The sequence below is a fragment of the Giraffa tippelskirchi genome, chromosome 7 (assembly GCF_054371585.1).
Source record: "Giraffa tippelskirchi isolate mGirTip1 chromosome 7, T2T-mGirTip1v1.2.pri, whole genome shotgun sequence".
Lineage (NCBI taxonomy): Eukaryota > Metazoa > Chordata > Mammalia > Artiodactyla > Giraffidae > Giraffa > Giraffa tippelskirchi.
The window spans coordinates 26,187,945-26,206,852 of NC_137281.1; the positions used below are offsets into that span (position 1 = coordinate 26,187,945).

The following is an 18,908-nucleotide window of genomic DNA, read 5'->3' on the forward strand; positions in this document are numbered from 1 at the left end:
AGTACAAGTGTGAGAGCCTGAGTGTGGTTAAATTTACAAAGCAGAGTGTTAAAGTTTAGCTCCAAAGATGACGAGCGGGCCCCTACCAGAAGATGCCCGTGGATACCCCCTCCTCTGTAGCACATGCAAATCGGGCCACTGCATGCAAATATCAGACTTGGGCACAAAAACAATGATACATTTCAATCAACACTCACCCTCTAGATTCTCCAGAAAGGAGGTGGACATGAGAGCTCACTGTGGTTAGGCCATTTCTCTGCTGAACCTGATGGCTGGTGTTCCAAGTCAGACATAAACTGGTCTGTGTCAAAGAAGACAACATCACTACTGAATGGAACAAACCAGAGGGTAACAATCTACTACATGCCCAGCTTGTTTTTTTCTATAATCAAGAGGAATTTAGTTTTCCTTTACCTGCCAGTCACGACACAAAATGGCTCCCCACATTTTACTGGATAATATAAATACTGGAGTCCAGAGAGTTTACGTAATGCTGATTTATTTTCTAAATTTAAAAGGGCAATAATTTTTAAAAGCTACAGTGATGGTTTTCAGTGGTTGTTAAGGATAGATTTAGTTTTCAATAAACTAGTTTCCAAATACTTGTCTATACTTGTCTATACGTGGATATATCTTTTTTTTTTGGCCGAGATGCGTATCACACGGAACCTTAGTTCCCCGACCAGGGATCGAACCTGTGGCCCCTGCAGTAGAAGCACTGGAACCATGAAGTCTTAACCACTGGACCACCAGGGAAGTCCCTCTGTGGCCATATCAGAGTTATTTGGGCACTTAAAAAAAATAAACTTCTGGGCTCTACTTTATAGCACAGAATCAAAATGTCTAAGGGTAGGAGCCCAGAACACTATATGCATAGGTAAATTTGCAGGTCATGGAGGAATGTTTTTTAAACCAAAGTTCACATCTATTAGCATGTTATGAAATCAACAGAGCAAGCTGAAATCAGCATTAAAAAAACAGAACAAAATAGAAGATGGGCTACATTTTCTTTAATAAAGGTTAAGAATTGGCTTGTGAGACTTTCACATTAGTTTTATATTTTTTGTTATGTAATGGTTCCATGCTATAAAACTTACTTATTGTTAGAAGTAGTCAAAATGTCTGAAAGTCACTGTACTCAAGAAGAGTCACTATTGTCAGTTTTGTGCTGATGGATGACATACTCAGATGCCCAGCTAAAAAGTCCACTATACAATGAGGCAGCCTCCTCCTTTGGCCTATAAAAAATTAATTTTGGTCTTTGCTGTATGAATTCAAATAAAAGGACATAACCTTTTATTAGACTCTAGAAGAATGCTTATTTTATTGTGGAAGAGAAGAAACTGTACATAATCTCTGTGAACTAGCTGATACCATACCCTCCTCTTAGGCAGATAAAAGAGGGAAAACCAAGAAGCAGCCAACCTCCTTGCATTCTAGTGAGTGCAAAATGCAGCCTCACTAAATGGGTCAAAACAAAACACAAAAGCCAGGAACTCTTTTTGCTCAGGCAAAATATTTTTCTGCCTGAAGCTTTTTTATTACTTAATTTGAGATCACTCACCTAGCTTCAGGGGTGACTTAAGCATTGCAGCACCATTAAAGGTCTCCCTTATGAGGCTGCCCAATCTTCACACACAAGACACTCTGTGGTACAGAACATGGGATTCCAGGTAAATCAGCACATAAATTAGAAGAAAGAAAGAAGTCCAGGCCAAGATACACTGGGGGCTTCTGTGAGTCAGCTGATACAGTGGTAATTTCAGATTGTACTTATGGAGCCCTCAAGACATTCTTCTAGTTCCTTGAAACTCTGCTGACAGCTCCAAAGAACAACTGATTTATCTCTGTCACAAAACTTTGACCAGACATTTAAAGAATTAATACTAATCCTTAACCTCTTCCAGAGGACTGAGGAGAAGGGGACACTTCCTCTCATTCTAAGGCCAGTATTACCCTGATTATCAAGGCCAGACAGACACTACAAGAAAAGAAAACTACAGAATATAAATGGGAAAACATCCTATGTTCAAGGGCTGGAAGACTTATATTGTGAAAATGATAATACTACTTAGAGCAATGTATAGATTCAATGCAATCAAAATCCCAACAGTGTTTTTGCAGAAACAGGAAAACCCATTCTGAAATTCATATGGAGTCTCCAAGGACCCTCAAGAGCCAGAACAGTCTTGAGAAAGAATAAAGATGGAAGACCAATACTTCCTGATTTCAAAACTTACTACAAAGCTGTAGTAATCAAAACAGTATTACACTGGCCTCAGGACAGACATACAGACCAAAGGAATAAAACAGCCCAGAAACAGTGCTCACTTCAGCAGCACATATACTAAAATTGCAATGATTACAGAGATTAACATGGCCCCTGTGCAAGTATGACACACAAATTTGTGAAGCATTCTGTATTCTTAAAGAATTTAAAAAGAGTGGATATATATACATATAACTGATTCACTGTGTTGTACAGCAGAAACTAATACAACATTGTAAACCAACTACACCCCAATTAAAAAAAATAGCCCAGAAACAAATCCTCACAATACATGGTCAATTAATTTTCACTTTCAAACAAGGGTTCTATTGGACATACACATGCAAAAGAATGGAAGCTGGACTCATCCCTCATGCAAAATTAATACAAAATTAACTCAAAATAGATCAAAGGCCTAAACATAAGAGCTAAAATTGTAAAACTCTTAGAAGAAGAAAACATAGGGCAAATCTTTATGACCATGGATTGGGCAATGATTCCTTAGGTATGACACTAAAAGCACCGGCAATAAAAGAAAAAAATAGATAAACTGTACTTCATCAAAATTAAAACCATCAAAGAATCATATCAAGAGGGTAAAAAGATAATCCATAGAATAGAAGAAAATATATGCAAATAATTTATCTGATAAGAATTTTTTTAATTAATTTTTTAATTGAAGGATAACTGCTTTACAATACTCTACTGGCTTCTGCCATACATCAACATGATGGTAAGGATTTAATATTTGAAATATATAAAGAACTCCCATAACTTAACAACAACAACAACAAAAACCTAAACAATTCAACCAAAAAAAAAATGGGCGAAAGATCTGACTAGCCAGGTCTTCAGAAAAGATAAACAAATGACCAATTAGCTCATAAAAAGATATGCAACATCATTAGTCACCAGGGAAATGCAAATTAAAACTGCCATGATACCACTTCACACCCATTTAGGATGGCTACTTTTTTTTTTCTAAGTAAGCGTTGGCAAGGATGTGGTGATACTGGAGCCCTCATGCACTATAAATGTAAAATGTTACAGACACTGTGAGAAAAATACTAGTTTGGCAGTTCCTCAAAAAGTTGAACAAAGAATTCTACATAATCCAACAATTCTACTCCTAGAAAACCCAACGGAATTGAAAATAAAAACTCAAATACCTATACTCCAATATTTATAGTATCATTATTCACAACAGCCAAAAGGTAGAAACAAACCAAATGTCTTTTCAACAGATATACGGACCAAAAAAATATGGCATACACATACAATGTAATATTATTCAACCATAAAAAGGAATGAAATTCTGATATGCTTTTAACATGCTGAACCTTGGAACCATTACACTAGGTGAAATAAGCCAGACACAGAAGGACAACTGTCGTATTCTACTTGCATGAGGTAGCTTGAGTAGGGAAAGTTATAGAAATAGAAAGCTGAACAGAGGTGATCACAGGCTGGACTAGGATGAGATAATGAGGAATTACTGCTTAATGCCTATAGAGCTGTTGCTTAGGGTGATGAAAAAGTTCTCTAAATAGACAGAAGTGATGACTACACCCTACTGTGAATGTACTTAATGTCACTGGACTGTACACTTAAAATGGTTACAATGGTTAAGCTTTATGTTATACATATTTTACTGAATTCTTAAAATTTCAAAAACAAACTGGGTTTTCTCATGGCAAAACACTGTATGAAATGACTGAATGAGTTTTTCACAGTTCTATCATTAACTCAAAGCAACACCCAGAGGATTTTTAGTGTCAAGTTGTTCAAATAGGGTACCTACACGGTGGGTATTACTTATGTTAACTTTCTGCCTCTGGAATTATTCATCATAAATATGTTTAAGGCTGGATGGCACATACACACCTCCCAGCAGAGTATTCATGAGAATCGTTGAATCCTAGTTAAAAGAGAACGTTCAGTATTATCTACCTTCCTCCACTTCTGAGTCCCTAAGTGACTAAACATCTCATTTGTGACCCATCCTCATCATTGGCTATGTGTTTGTTTATTTATTTAAATACAACAAACACCAGTAAAATGAGCATACAACAGGTGGACTGTAACACTGACAATATTAGCTGTGCTGCTCCTCCATACCAGCATCCTGATTCTCCCATCCAAGTTAATCGCCTGAATCTTGCACTTATCTTTCCCTAGGAACTTGAAAGCAGGTTCATCTGCTTGTCACCTATACAGAACCACAACAGCTGAGGTCACATCTAGAGTCCCTGTTTACAGTCAAATTAGCAACTGCCCTACATTCAGGGTCAGCATGTTACTGCAGAGCTTGCAAGTGGCAGTGTCAGTTTTCACCACAGCAGCAGGTCAGGCTATATTTAACGTGTACCCTCTTCTCTGCTGAAGAGCTGCAGCTACAATTCTGTTAGTTTGTGAACAGAGGAGGACAAGAGGGAACTGAGGGATTCTAATGGAAAGTTCTCACTGGTTTCCGCTCAATCACAAATTAGAAGAACCTGCATTTAAAGGTCTAAGACTAGTTTAACAATATTATAATCTTAATTAAAAATGCTTAAAATACAGCTGTGACACAATTTCTACATTTTTGTACTATTTTAATGTATATCACTTGGTCCAAATCTGGGACATACACACAATAAAGCACAGAAATGTTTAGGAAAAATTATAGTTCCAGGCACACAAACTTTAACACTGGAGTAAAAACTCAGATGTAGCACATGCTTGTCAAGTAGGGACAATGGTATTAATGCATCTAAGTAGCAAGGAAAAAAAGAAAGTAGCAAAGGAATTTTGAACAATATTCTAGCTGGTTGAATAAGTATATAGTACAAGCCTTCCAAGAAGACTGCTTGAAAGAGAACATCAATTGGTAAAGGTTGGTATTCTGCTGTTGCTATTATCCCAAGGAATAAACCCCTCTAAGGAGGGAGACACATTACTCTGAAAATGTTTCTGAGATTCACCTGAGCCTGGAAGATTGATGTGAGGAGCCCAAATCACTCAATGAAACCAAACAAGGATAACTGCAAAGTTTAGTCTTGGGTTCCAAAAACAATACATGTAAAAATCCACAGAGGTGGGGTATGGGGGGGATACAAAATGGACATGATTCAGTTATGACTAATGACTATTACTTATGACTCACTAAATTAACAGCAGGATGGAGCTAAGAAAATCCCCTGACCTAACACCAAACTGATAAGAGTTTTCTGAACAAGGAAGGTGACAGCCCCAATCCACTTCTGAGCTGGCTAGAGTGTTGCTTTCTGGATACGGCACTACGAAAAGGAACTAAACCCCAGGGTTCAAACAGAAGGGAACAAGCATGTTAGCGAGGCTGAGGGAACGATGAAATTGCTCAAATGTTTTTAAGACTTAGGAAAGAGATAAAGATTTCACACACATGAAGGATTATTACGGAAGAATGATTAATTTGTTCTGTATGATTCCAGACTCCAGACACATCAGAGCCCACACAAAACAAGGGCAGCTGAAACTTAAAAGGCCCTGAGATGTTCCAAAGAGCTGGAGAGGAAGAGACTAACAAGAATATAATATTACTAGGGACACCAGAAAATGACTTCCAGTGTGAAAGAAGAGGATGGAACAGAGAGGCTTTAAGACTTCATCTCTAATGAGAATCTAAAATTTTAAGATTGCCCTGGTCCCTCTCACAAACCAAGGCTCTGCTGAGAAAACAGCATTTTCTCTCATCTATTCTGCTGAACAGATGCTACTCTGCGGATGCTCTACATCCACAGTTTCAGACCACAGACTGATGAGAAACATGACTGCCAATACTGAAAAAACTCCTAGAGTCCTGAATTAGGAGCTCTGATTTGGGTTTATTTGTTTATTTTTCTGACTTGGGTTTTACTCTGCTATTAAATCAGTGTTAACCTGGAGGAATACCTTAAGCACTATAAAACTTAGATCCTCTACCTATAAAATGAGGAAGCTGTATTATTTTCAATTCTGTAAGTCTTGAATTTCCAAGCTGAGGTGCACTAATATCTTCTCTATTAAATGTTACTGAATTTGTAATAAAAAATTAAGGTGTTAATGTCTGCAATCTAAAGGTAACAGACAAGTTTGAATGACTATTGACAAATTCTATTTTCATTAGAAATCTCAAAAATAAAAGGATATTTTATTTGCTTTAAACTTTGATAAAAAAAGAAAGGGGTAAATAAATATAAAACAGAAACAGGATTAACAAAAGTTATTAGGATTAGATGATAAATATATTTCTCCTTCCCTGGTGGCTCAGAGGTTAAAGCATCTGGCTGTGATGCTGGAGACCCAGGTTCGATCCCTTGGTCGGGAAGATCCCCTGGAGGAAGAAATGGCAACCCACTCCAGTATTCTTGCCTGGAGAATCCCATGGACGGAGGAGTCTGGTAGGCTACAGTCCATGAGGCTGCAAAGAGTTGGACACGACTGAGCAACTTCAGTCACTTCACTATTTAACTAGTATAACACAAAATTTTTAAAAAATTACTCATGTCCTCTAGGTGTAGAGTGGAAAATTACTTTGTACTTAATGCTTAGCACAATATAGAAAAGTTAAAATAAAACCTGAGCTCAAGTTAACTGCAAAGTTCACTTTAAGTAATATATTTCCAATCATTTTTAGTATGTTTCATGGCTTACTTTTTTTAATTACTCTATTTTATTAACAGTTATTGTTAATCTCCTACTGTACCTAATTTATAAATTAAATTTTATCATATGTATGTATACGTGTATAGGATGCTCAGTCGCTCGGTCATGTCTGTTTACAACTCCATGGATTGTAGCCCACCAGGCTCCTCTGTCCATGGGATTTCCCAGGCAAGAATACTGGGTGGGTTTTTACCCACCTTACTTACTTTTAAAGCTTACCAGAAAGTGGTCATTCAAGTACTACAGAGTTCAAGGCCTATGAAATACATAATTGTTGTTTTTTTTAATGAATTTATATTAAAATTCTGCAGAACTGTAGGATTTTCTAAGCATCTAGAAGTTTATCATCAATGGCAAATCCAAATAATGTAATCAATGAGTCAGTGGCAAATATCAAAAATTCATTTTAGAGTTCATGTTAAGCACCAAAATGCAAAAATTATACATCCAAGATATACAATCCATCCAAGATACACAATCCAAGATGCCCAGGAGTGTATTTTAATCCCCCAAACCCCTCTTTAATTATGGCTAGCACCACTGAGCTCCTGTCAAGTCTCCTGACAGGTGGCAATGAGGGAATTCTGTAGCCAGTCCTTGTCCTCTGTGGGGCTACAATCTGGGAACTTTGCTTAATTGTGAATGGAACAAAATTGAAACTGCTTTTTCACTTGCCCTCATAGATCTCATTTTTCCAGATTCTCTGTTTCTGCAATATATCTTTACATATTCAAAAGATGAAATAAAATCTTCTAAAAGTTCCAATTTGCTGTGCCCCTAAATCACTCAGTCTGTAGTAAATTAGAAAGAGTAAATTCCAGTTTTGGTGTCTTTTTAGAAGAAAAAAAGTTTTCACTTGGAAAGAAAATGAGCTGGAATATCCCATAAGACCTGCTTAATAAATCTTGTATCTTCAGTGCCATTACTGAAGAGGTAGGTTATCATACTCCAAGTCTCACCCTGTGTTTCAGGGACTAAAATTTTAACAAACCCTGAAAGCAATACTAGTGTGACGAATCAGATGCAGTTGTGTACACACATTCATGTAGTGAAATTCTACACATGCATTCTGGATAATGTTCCAAATGGCAACCCACTCAACTGTTTTTGCCTGGAGAATCCCAGGGATGGGGGAGCCTGGTGGGCTGCCGTCTATGGGGTCACACAGAGTCGGACACGACTGAAGTGACTTAGCAGTAGCATTCTCGAGGAACGAAAAAAAGCTTGGGGGATCCCATTAAGCACTCAGTTAGTTCTAACCATCATGGCCTGCTATTGGTGGGGGCAGCTGCAGTGCTGCAAAAGAAAATAAAAAAGACTAGACTGAAAAGATCTGATTCCAGTCTCAGCTCTACAACTTACCAGCTATGTGACCTTCAGAAAGCCTAATTCTCTAAATGAAGCTATCTAGAGGATTCAGACAGGACATGAGGTGACTGGATGGCATCACCAACTCGATGGACATGAGTTTGAGCAAGCTCCGGGAGTTGGTGATGGGCAGGGAAGCCCAGCATGCTGCAGTCCATGGGGTTGCAAAGAGTTGGACGTGACTGAGCAACTGAACTGAACTGAGAGGATTTAGTACGAGTTTAATTAGATAAAAATGCTACAAAAATTGTAGGTTTTGCTTTAGTTTATTATACCTTTAGTTTACACACAAATGACCTGGCCAATCCTCTTGGCATCTCTACTTGCCATCTGCCCTCCAGCCACAAATAATCATGCTTTCCCAGACACAGCTTTATGTTTCTGCTTCTGTTGTCTGATTTTCCCTTTGATTCTCATTTACTGATACAACACTTGATCTTAGCCAAAAGGTTAAGAAGTGATTGATCCTCATTTACTGAAAAATATACTCATCCTCCAAGACTGGCTTAAATATCATCTCCTCAAGGAAGCCTCTCTGAATCCTTCTTATAGAATCTTTCACATCTTTTTGCTGATTTCCTAATGTGCTTCTTTTATATCTTGGTTGTAAGTGACTAAGACCTACTGTATCATTGTATCCTCATGTACTAATATGACAGTAAAGCCATGGTGTCAAGTTGGGGATAGGGGTAGGGGTTCCCATATTTTATCATTTTATTTATCTTCCTTTTCTCTTTTGCTTAGAATTTGGAATTTAACACCAGCTGTGCAACCAAGTAGTAAATAGCCTCTCCAGATGTATAAAGGAGAGGACTGACCTCAAGTTAACTTTTCAATAGATTACAGAATCAGAACTAAAATTCTACTTCCATATTTCATACTGAAAAAATGTTACAGCTAGCTTTCACTTCATTCCTATTTAGACAATTTTTCACTACCATATAAATGACAAAGCCAAGAATAAACTCTAAAATCATTACCTGAAAATTCTATCTTGGGGGAATTTTCAACTATTAAATTAATACTGCAGAATCTGCTGTCCAATTTATGATTTCATAAAAACAGAGGTCTACAGACCAACTTGTTACATTTATATAAATAGCTTCTTTTTATCATGGTGCCAACAGTTGGACCAGCAGCAGCAAACCAGTCTGGACTTGTACCATCATCACTATCTGACTCAGCAAGCTGGCAGAGCCACAGAGAAGCAGGTTCTTTACTTGTGAAGAATCTCAAGGACAGGAACTCTACCATGATACATTTCTAGTATTTCTAGCATCTAACTCTGTGTCTTGCAAAGGGATGGGATTCTGCAATGTTTACTGAATTAACATTTCTGAATTCCATTCTCTAGATGCTGTGACCTCACTATATGTTCTGGAAGAAAAACCGCCCAATAACGTTCACATCTTCAGTTCCATCACAAATAGGTGGTAGGTTATTACTCAAGATCTTAGCCTTCACAACAGATATAAATGGTAAAATAGACTTTAAAGCATGTATGTTCATGTCTATCTCTCCAGAGTCATATATTAATGTATTTCTAGTAACAGCAACTTATTAAAAAGCCCAATCATATGCAATAAACAATCGATGGTAACTTTCTCAAGACTCTTGAGAAGGAAGTTCCTGAATCATCAGTGCTTCAAGAACATAAAGATGAACTTACCATCATCTAAAGTGATGTCCTGCAGACCAATTGTAGAAAAATTAGGTTCCTGCTCTTCAGGTTCAGGTTTAATGTTCACAGTTGCCTCATTAGGTGGAAATGAAGCTGGATCACACAAAGTGTGACATAATAAGGATGAAGGTGCAGAAATACCTCCCTGGCTTGTACTTTGTGCTTGAGCTGAGCGCTGTCCAGAATGCATTCTGGTGGCTAGAGATGGTGACGAGGCAGTTCCTGAGCTAGGAGACTGGTAAGGCATAGGCTGCAGCTGAGGAGATGGTGGCCCAGAAAGTGGCGAATTGGCCAGGGGATGAGAGGCTGCTGGGGAAGCGGTTGTAGCAGTCCCTGAATGTGAAGGACCATACGTAATGGGTTGTAACTGAGAGGAAGGCTGACCTGTGACCTGATCGGCCACTGGAGAAGAAAGAGATCTTTGTCCTGTGTTTGAACAATGGTATCCCATTGACTGCAGATGAGGCACGGTCTGCACAGAATGAGGTGTGTGGGCTAAGAGATGTCCTGTTGAGCCTGAATTTGAAGAATGAAAAGGTATGGATGATGGTGTTTGACAGCCAAGATTTATTAAATTAGGAAGAGTTGCATCCTGCTGAAACAAAACTGGATCAAATTCTTGACTCGAGGCAGCATTAATAGGAAGACATGTTGGTCCATTGAATACATTAGTTTGCATAGGCTGATAGGAAGACCCCATAGGAGGTGTTGGTGTGACTTGAAAAGGCTGGTGCACGACTGAAGAAGATATCATATGCTGTTCTTTACCAGCACTCTCATCCCTACACTGCAGCTGTGGCAGATGGGATGCAGTTACTATGGATGCATATGTTTGCTGGATGGGACAAACCAAGCTTCTCTGTGCAGACAGTACGCTGTCATGTAGGTGTCCTGTATCTGAAGAAGTCCTCTGAGTCTGGGCAGGATGAGGCAACGACGGAACTGAAGACAAGTCAATCTCTTCTCTGTGTTCTTGCTTCATCAAAACTGAAAAGGAAGAGGTTAAAGCAAATGTTATTACATAATACATAAAATAATTATGAATAGCCTTCATTCTAGGCTACACAACTATATCATACATTCAAGTCGGGGTTAAAAACTCAAAAGGCTTCAGGGAAGCCAGATAATTTAAACATATGTTTTTGCTTATATATGTATGGATATCTCTAGAAAGATGCACAAGAAACTGTTGGGTTTACTACTGGGAAGGGAAACTAGGTGAATAGGAGAAGACTTACTTTTTACTGTAAAAAGTTTTGGGGCCTTTTAAATGTTTTTCACCATGTATATATATTTTCTATTTAAAAATAAATTTTTAAAAAACCCGAAGATCTTTATGAGGTAGAGATTATTATTACCCTGCCTCACAGATGACTATACTGAAGAGGAGATTAAGGACACCAAGATCTCACAGAAGCTAAGTGATATCAAAAGGTCTTGAACACAAGTTTTTCTGCCTTCTGATTCTTGTTCAGGTATTTCAAGTTTGGTTCACTGTGTCTACTGGCTCCTGATCTCTCTGTCTTTTTTCTTCTCCCCCTAATGTCTTGATGTACTTACTTTTCTTCTGACTTTGGCAGAACTGGAACTCTGTCCCTGGACTACTGGATTTTTTTCATCTTCTACTTTGACTCCAACTCTGGTTTCAGGAAAGCAACAGTGAATCCTATACCCAGAGTCATATTTCTACATAAGGAGGGAGAATATCCAAGAAAGCCTATTCTTATCCTTTAATCCTGAATGGAACAGCTGGGATCCTTGGTTACATAAATGGTTGGTTATCATGTACTAAAAAGGACACAGAGGGACTGAAAACTACAGCATAACATCCACCTTTTTTTGTGTGATCTAATCCTTATTTCTACGTTCCTGACCAATATCTGGGTATCCAGTCTGAGAATTCCGCTCTACTAAATCAAGTGCATGTTCACTCTGCCAAATCAAGAATTATTCTTTTGGTCTATAAGGAATTCAGACTCCATCCAACATGACCAAACCATAAGACGTCCTCAACGCTGGTCTATGGTAATTTATTCTTGTTTGGAGGGAAATACAGTTAAACATATCTTACAATATCTACAATGAGACGAGTTTTGGAAACAGATTAATTCTACCTTTTGTATTATACAAGCTATTTCTCAAATTTAGAATGTTGAAGAACAGAGGAATCCAGAAAATAAAAAAAAAAGATCAACTGGTCTAGTGGTTTTCAAACCATGAGAAGTCTCACACTCTTCTTCAAGTGATGGATATAGAATAATATCCAAAGAGTAAAAGCTCTGGACTTCCCTTTCCAGTGCTAAATGAGCACCCAAGCCAGCTTTATTCTCATAAAATTGCTTTTTGCATAAGATTTTATTTGAAGAATGTGTGCTGTGCTCAGTCGCACCTGACTCTTTGTGATCCCCATGGACTGTAGCCTGCCAGGCTTCTCTGTCCATGGGATTTCCCAGGCAAGAATACTGGAGTGGGTTGCCATTTCCTCCTCCAGGTTATCTTCCCAACCCAGGGATCAAACCCGTGTCTCCTATATTGGCAGACAGATTCTTTACCACTGCGCCTCCTGGGAAGCCTTTGCTGCTGCTGCTGCTGCTGCTGCTAAGTCGCTTCAGTCGTGTCCGACTCTGTGCGACCCCACAGACGGCAGCCCACCAGGCTCCTCCATCCATGGGATTTTCCAGGCAAGAGTACTGGAGTGGGTTGCCATTGCCTTCTCTGCCTGGGAAGCCCTTACTTGAAGAATAAAACAATCCCAACAATTTGAAAATCACTGTTTAGTATTATACCCTCTTTCACAGAGGTTACCATTAGATACAGTCTGTGGCAGAACTGAGATTTGATCTTCTGACTGTAAGGCATGCTTTTCCTCCCAATCAAAACAACCAAAATATAAAAGTCAGTTTACCCAGTCAACTATTTAGAATACAGACTATACCCTCCCACAAGCAAAATATTATATATGAGAGTTTGGCTCTAACGCTGTCTGAAAAATCCCCATGATTCCAAAAACCAGAGCTCAGATGGTACCCCCATGTACAAATAACTTCTTCTGGACTTCAGAGGGAGATACATTTTCTCTGGGGTCGGGGTAGGGTCCCCCACATTGGAAGTTCTGAAGCTACTGAATATAAGCTGGGCAGAAGTTCAAGTAGCTGAACCCTAGGGAAGGGCTGTGTGCTCTATTACCGCCTGTGGTAAGGTTAATGTGTGAATAATACACATATACTGCCAACTGTCTTCATTCTAGAAACCAAATGGATTGTGGGACAAATATTACTAAATATAATCCTTAATTAAAAACAATTTGTTTTTAAATTAGCCACTTGCAGTTAATGATTATTTCCACTGGATACTGATACTGGGCAGATCCCTATTGTGAGGAAGTTGCCAAAAAGGAAGCAAAAGAACAAATCCTTTAATTAAAAATAAGCAACTTACGAACATATAGTTTTTATAAGTAAAAATTAAAAAGGAATTATTGTCACACATAAAATGGCTAAAATCTCTACTATAAAGCATTCATACAAATTAATAAGACAAACATAGTAACTCTACTATAACAAAGGGTCATACAGTAGAATACTAAAAAGCTATTAAGATTCTGTAAAATTATCTGCTGATAAGGAAAAATAAAAATGTTCAGGTTATAAAATTAGTATATATAAGATAGTATGGTCTCATTTCTATTTTTAAAATGATGCAGCTATATATAGAATTAAAGGATCTAAAGAAGAGAATGATAGAGTGAAAGAGAATATGGATGCTTTAAAAAATTTTTTCAACTTGTGCTTTAAAAATGTTCACAGTAACATATTCACCTTTGTAAAAACTTTATTCAAAATTTCATTTTAGAAAAAAAGTGAAGAAAGTCAAATGTTACAGACAAAAGGTAACAATCAAGCAGAATAAGGACTGTCCAAACACTTGTGTGTCTACTCTTCCTTCACTAGCGTGTGCCACCTGATTTGTATTCTGTCAACCAAAAGACCAGTGATGACAGCTCCAGTCCAATCCAATGTTCTCTCTGCACTCCAGGGCCCCATTGATTTCCATTCTCATATGTAATGCCCTCTAGGACTCGGCTTTTATATTGTCCTCTCAATTCAAGAGCTAATAATGTAGAGGCATGATATTTGCTCCTTTCTGTCTGCCTGCTACCACCACTATAATGGTAGTAATCAACACCTTTAACATGCCAACCTTACTGCCTTTTTTCCCCAACCCCAGAAGCTCTCTTCCTTCTTATTCAGGTTAGATTCTATAGTTACTCATCTCAAAAGAATTTAGTAACATTCTTGGACCCTGGATGAGCCCTATTATTCATATTTCACCACCTGCCCTGAAGAATCTGAGTGCTGCTTAAGAAACTTACACAGGAGAGCTAATTAGTATCCATAAATTCACCAATATCAACATCAAAGTTTCCCTTTGATTATCCTATTAGGTTTCGGTGGTAACTTACTCTCCCCTCTCTTTGTAATAACTTTTTCATATGTCTCCACACCGTTAAACTGCCAAATCACCCACATTCTCCTCTCTCTGCTCACAGAAGGAGGCTGTGTGTTATTCTTTATAGAAACAAAACTGAAGCTATCATTTGGAAACTCCCTAAACTCTCCACTACTAAGTCTGTGAACCTTCCTAATGGACATCCATCTTGTTCATCTCCTTTACCTTCCCTCCTGTTTCTTTTCCCATTTAAGGTCCATGCCAATTGGGATATTTTAAATCCTATCCTTTCCCACTCTTCTCAGAAACCTGATATTCTTCATCAACACTGATGTTCTCGCTGTTTGAATCACGTTTTATTCTTCCTGGGTCTCTCCTATATAAATTTTACACTCTGCAGTTAGTTAATTTGAGGAAAGACTAAACTGGTCATTGACCATCTTATAAACTGACAGAAGAACCAAGGGAAAAATCATTTTTGAAATACAAATCTGATCATGTCACCTCCTTGTTAAAGTTCACTTCTTATAACTCTTTTAATACTGATACAACCAACCATAAGGCCTTTGCATATGCTACAGCCTTTATGTGGAATGTTCTCCTACACTTTATCTAACAGTAATTAACAGTATAGACTATTCAGCCATACTGCAAAGATTCATATCTCACGTTTGCCTTTATTAGCTATGGGATCTCAGTTCACTCACTTGCCAAATGGGGAGGGCAACACTATCTACCTTATAGCATTATGGGAGAATAAATGAATTCGTATGTATAAACTGCTTAGAATAGCACCTGGCACACACAAAATGCTGTTTGCTAAATAAATGAACAAAGAGATGTAGTCTAGGTTAAGTCAGGAGCCCAGACTCTGGAACCTGACTATTATATATATGATGTTTGGCTCTAGAATATATGCTGTGAGACCTTGGGCACATTTCTTAGCCACTCAGTGTCATTTGTAAAACAAGGCAATAACCTACCCCACAGGTTTATTAAGAGGATTAAATGAATACAGAAAGGGCTGAGAACAGTACTAAAACATAGTAAATGTTATGTAATTATAAACTATTACTATTATTTTTCAGTTATTAACTTAAGCATCACTTCCTCATAGAAGTCTTTTCACAGCCAGTTAGCCTAGCAAGAGTTCCTCTGTTATTTTCACCCACAGCACTGCTTCCCTTTCCTTAACAGTTCTTATATGTTTCTAACTACAAATTTATAAATTATTTATTTAGAGATTTATTAGCTTCTATTTGTTCCACTAAATTATAAGCTCCATGATAGAGAAGCTAAGAGAGGTTTTGCTCACCTAGTGTGCATTCTTAAATACTTATTGAATTAATGAATAAATGAAATGCCTAACCAAAATCCTTAGTTTTCAAAGGTTTGAAAATTATCTGAAATATTTTATTACCAAGTAATGTATTAACATGATCAAGTAATAATAATTTTCAGATTCTGGAATATAAGCAGTCTTCAGAGGCTATAAATGAAATACAGCCAGGCTTTAAAAAGAATATGGTGACAAATGAATGACTAATAACCAGAACCCTCTCAAACTCAGTGTTTGTTCTTTTCATTTACAATAAACCCTTTAAAAGTTTTTACAAGAATAAGTTTTGGAGAATAAGCTTCATTATAATTTTTTTTATCATCATATGTTCTGATGACTAATAATGCAGCATCTAGCACAGAGAAGACCTCTATAAATGTTTGTTCTCTAAGAATGTAAACATCAGTATGAATTACTGCATATAATATTTATGTGTCACAATCCAGACCTGGAAAATTACAGCACTTGAGCTGCTGCAGAAAGAAGTGCGGAAGTCTTCTTTGTTAGGGTGTCTCTATAAAATCAGGAATTCTGCCATCAATGTTACATTCCCCCAAAGCCAACACATGCTATAGTTGCTGCTTGCCAAATGAAAAATTTAAGGAGAAATTTTCCATTTTGATTGGAAATGGTTGAGATAAATACATTACAAAACAGGTACACTGCTTTTTTGCAGTGCTAAGGGGCAGAAGGAAAGTTCACACGTATTCAGACATCTATCTTTCCTACAGTGCTGGTGACCTTTGGTAACTCCTGAAAAAAAGACTTCAAATATACATTCAACCTTCTAATTTCCTTATGACAAATGACAACAAAAAATAATTGTTATCAGATCTAACATTTAAAGTAAATACAAACTTTACAGACGCGGTATATGTTGGGATTTTTATTCATTATAAGCACCCTATCTTAAACACACTAACTAGTACAGGATTCACTGAATAACTTTTTATTCATTATGAAAGAAAGCTCTATAGTAAACACATCACAATAACTCCTCATACCTGGTGTGTAAGTAAAACGTTGAGACTGGCTTTTTTTCCTCTTGCCATTGCAAAGATAAAAGTGCACCTGCACTGCAGCTGTAACTGCTGGGTTATGATATGGAGGAACTTCAAGGACAATGTGAGCCTAAGGAGCATGGAAAGCAAGATTGTGTTACACTCAGAACTAAAAATGAAATGCACCTGCTAAACTCAACACATCTCATGAGTCTCAACTACTCAGGCTCATTATGCACATTAACTGGTCATATAAGTCATCTGGGGATTTACTCTAAGGATACTTTAGTCTTAACAGAGAAAAGCTCTTTCAGGTAAACCATTAAAGGAGAAATTGCTTTTCACTCACCTACTTGGGTTTCTAGCTGTAGCAGAAATCAAAAGACGTCTTATTTACTATGTAGTCAGATATTTTGTTCTAACAAATGTTACATATTACTATACATCTTAAGTGAAAGTGTGTTCTAATTTTTAATCAAAGTTTAATAGTTCCCACGTTGTGTTATAGTTTAGATTTCTTATCATTTTTTTCCCCCCGGCCTCGCTGCATGGCCTGAGGGATCTTAGTTCCCTCACCAGGGATTGAACCTGGGCAACAGCAGGAAAAGCGTCAAATCCTAACCACTAGGGAACTCCTTTATCTTAAATTTTCCATTGAAAATGTTCTAAATGTCAAAACACAAAATCTGTATCTATATCAAGAATAATCTTACATATGCATAGAGAAAATTTTTAGCCCCAAATCAACCACAATCCTTAATCTAACTTCTCTAGGTCTTTGGAGAGCACTGTGGGAAGTGGTATTGTCTACCCCAGAGAAAATTCTGTCTCCATGCCAACCAGGATGAAGGGATCACAGCTTTCAATGTTGAATCCTGGAAGGCTTAATGTGGAGAGGTTGGAAAGAGTGTGTTAAATATAAAACCCCTCAGGGCTTGTCCTCCTATTTTTTTGCCCATTGTTTAAAGTTCTTCACTGAATTTGATCTCTTCACTGAATTCAGAGAAGTAAATCAATGATAACTTCAGTAAGAACTTCTAATAATCTTTCATTTCTAATTTCTCCTTCCCTATACACAAAAAAGGGGAAGACACCGTTTATTTTTCCTAAACTTTAGTTTTAGTAAAAGGAAAGCAGTCTATCTCATGTCCAAACTTCTAAAAAAGACTCCTCATCTATACCACAAAGCAACATAATCTAATTTTCACATTAAGCATCTCAAATATTTCCAAAGAAATAAACTTCTTACCCCTTGACATTTTTCCTTGATTATTTTCCCTTCTACTTCCCACTGAGGTCGTCCATCTATTGAAAGAAACAATTTACAGTTAAAAGGAAGTCAAAGAGCATGCAAACAAAATCTAACGTATTTAGTATCACAAATTTATTGGCAAAAGGAATCTTTATCTCACTGACTTCTGTAATGAAAATGTCTACCCACGGGGAAAAAAATGTGAAGAAAGATCTTAGGCTACCTGAATTTGCAGGGCCCACAGTCTTTATTCTACTAAGTGATGTGTGAAAATCTTCTGAGAACACCTCTACAGAAGTGGCGGCCAACTTCTTTCTGCTTGTGTGCCTTAAAGTTAACAAGAAACTCATTCCCTAACCAAGTAACCCATTTCATCTTTGGATAATAACTGCTGCTACAAAATTGCTCTATCTTCATGATAGATAACATGTCTCCTTTGAATACCCAACCTCTGGCCTAAGCACTACTCCTTGTAGCCACCCCCTAAAAATCTTGAGTGTCTCTGTGAGACAGTATTTATTTTTTTTTAATAAATTTATTTATTTTAGTTGGGGGCCAATTACTTTACAATATTGTAATAGTTTTTGCCATACATTGACATGAATCAGCCATGGGTCTACATGTGTTCCCCTTCCTGGACCCCTCACCCACCTCCCTCCCCATCCCATCCCTCTGGGCCATCCCATTGCCCCGGCCCTGAGCCTTTGTCTCACGCATCGAACATGGAATGGTGTTCTGTTTCACATATGATAATATACATGTTTCAATGCTATTCTCCCAGAACGTCCCACCCTCACCTTCTCCCTCAGAGTCCATAAAACTGTTCTATGCATCTGTGTCTCTTATTCTGTCTCGCACATAGGATTATCGTTACCATCTTTCAA

General features: G+C 37.6%; 1 protein-coding gene and 1 non-coding gene across 9 annotated transcripts in view; one reads left to right on the top strand and one right to left on the bottom strand.

The window, feature by feature from the left end:
• The window catches only part of NFATC3 (nuclear factor of activated T cells 3), a 103,916-nt gene that overhangs the window by 14,789 nt on the left and 70,219 nt on the right, over window positions 1–18,908 (bottom strand). For 4 of the 8 annotated variants that reach the window (XM_081512794.1, XM_081512787.1, XM_081512793.1 and 1 more), the window contains 4 exons: window positions 18,022–18,077; window positions 16,776–16,902; window positions 9,972–10,970; window positions 198–301 (listed from right to left, as the gene is read on the bottom strand). In XM_081512794.1, the coding sequence (XP_081368920.1) occupies window positions 201–301; window positions 9,972–10,970; window positions 16,776–16,902; window positions 18,022–18,077 (1,283 nt within the window). In that variant the 3' untranslated portion in view covers window positions 198–200. The remainder of the gene's footprint in view (window positions 1–197; window positions 302–9,971; window positions 10,971–16,775; window positions 16,903–18,021; window positions 18,078–18,908) is intronic. The other 4 variants (XM_081512791.1, XM_081512786.1, XM_081512789.1 and 1 more) reach the window with 1 other exon arrangement.
• On the top strand, window positions 2,324–2,428 carry LOC145515927 (U6 spliceosomal RNA). The gene has a single exon (XR_014061132.1). It is a non-coding gene; the product is annotated as a U6 spliceosomal RNA (small nuclear RNA).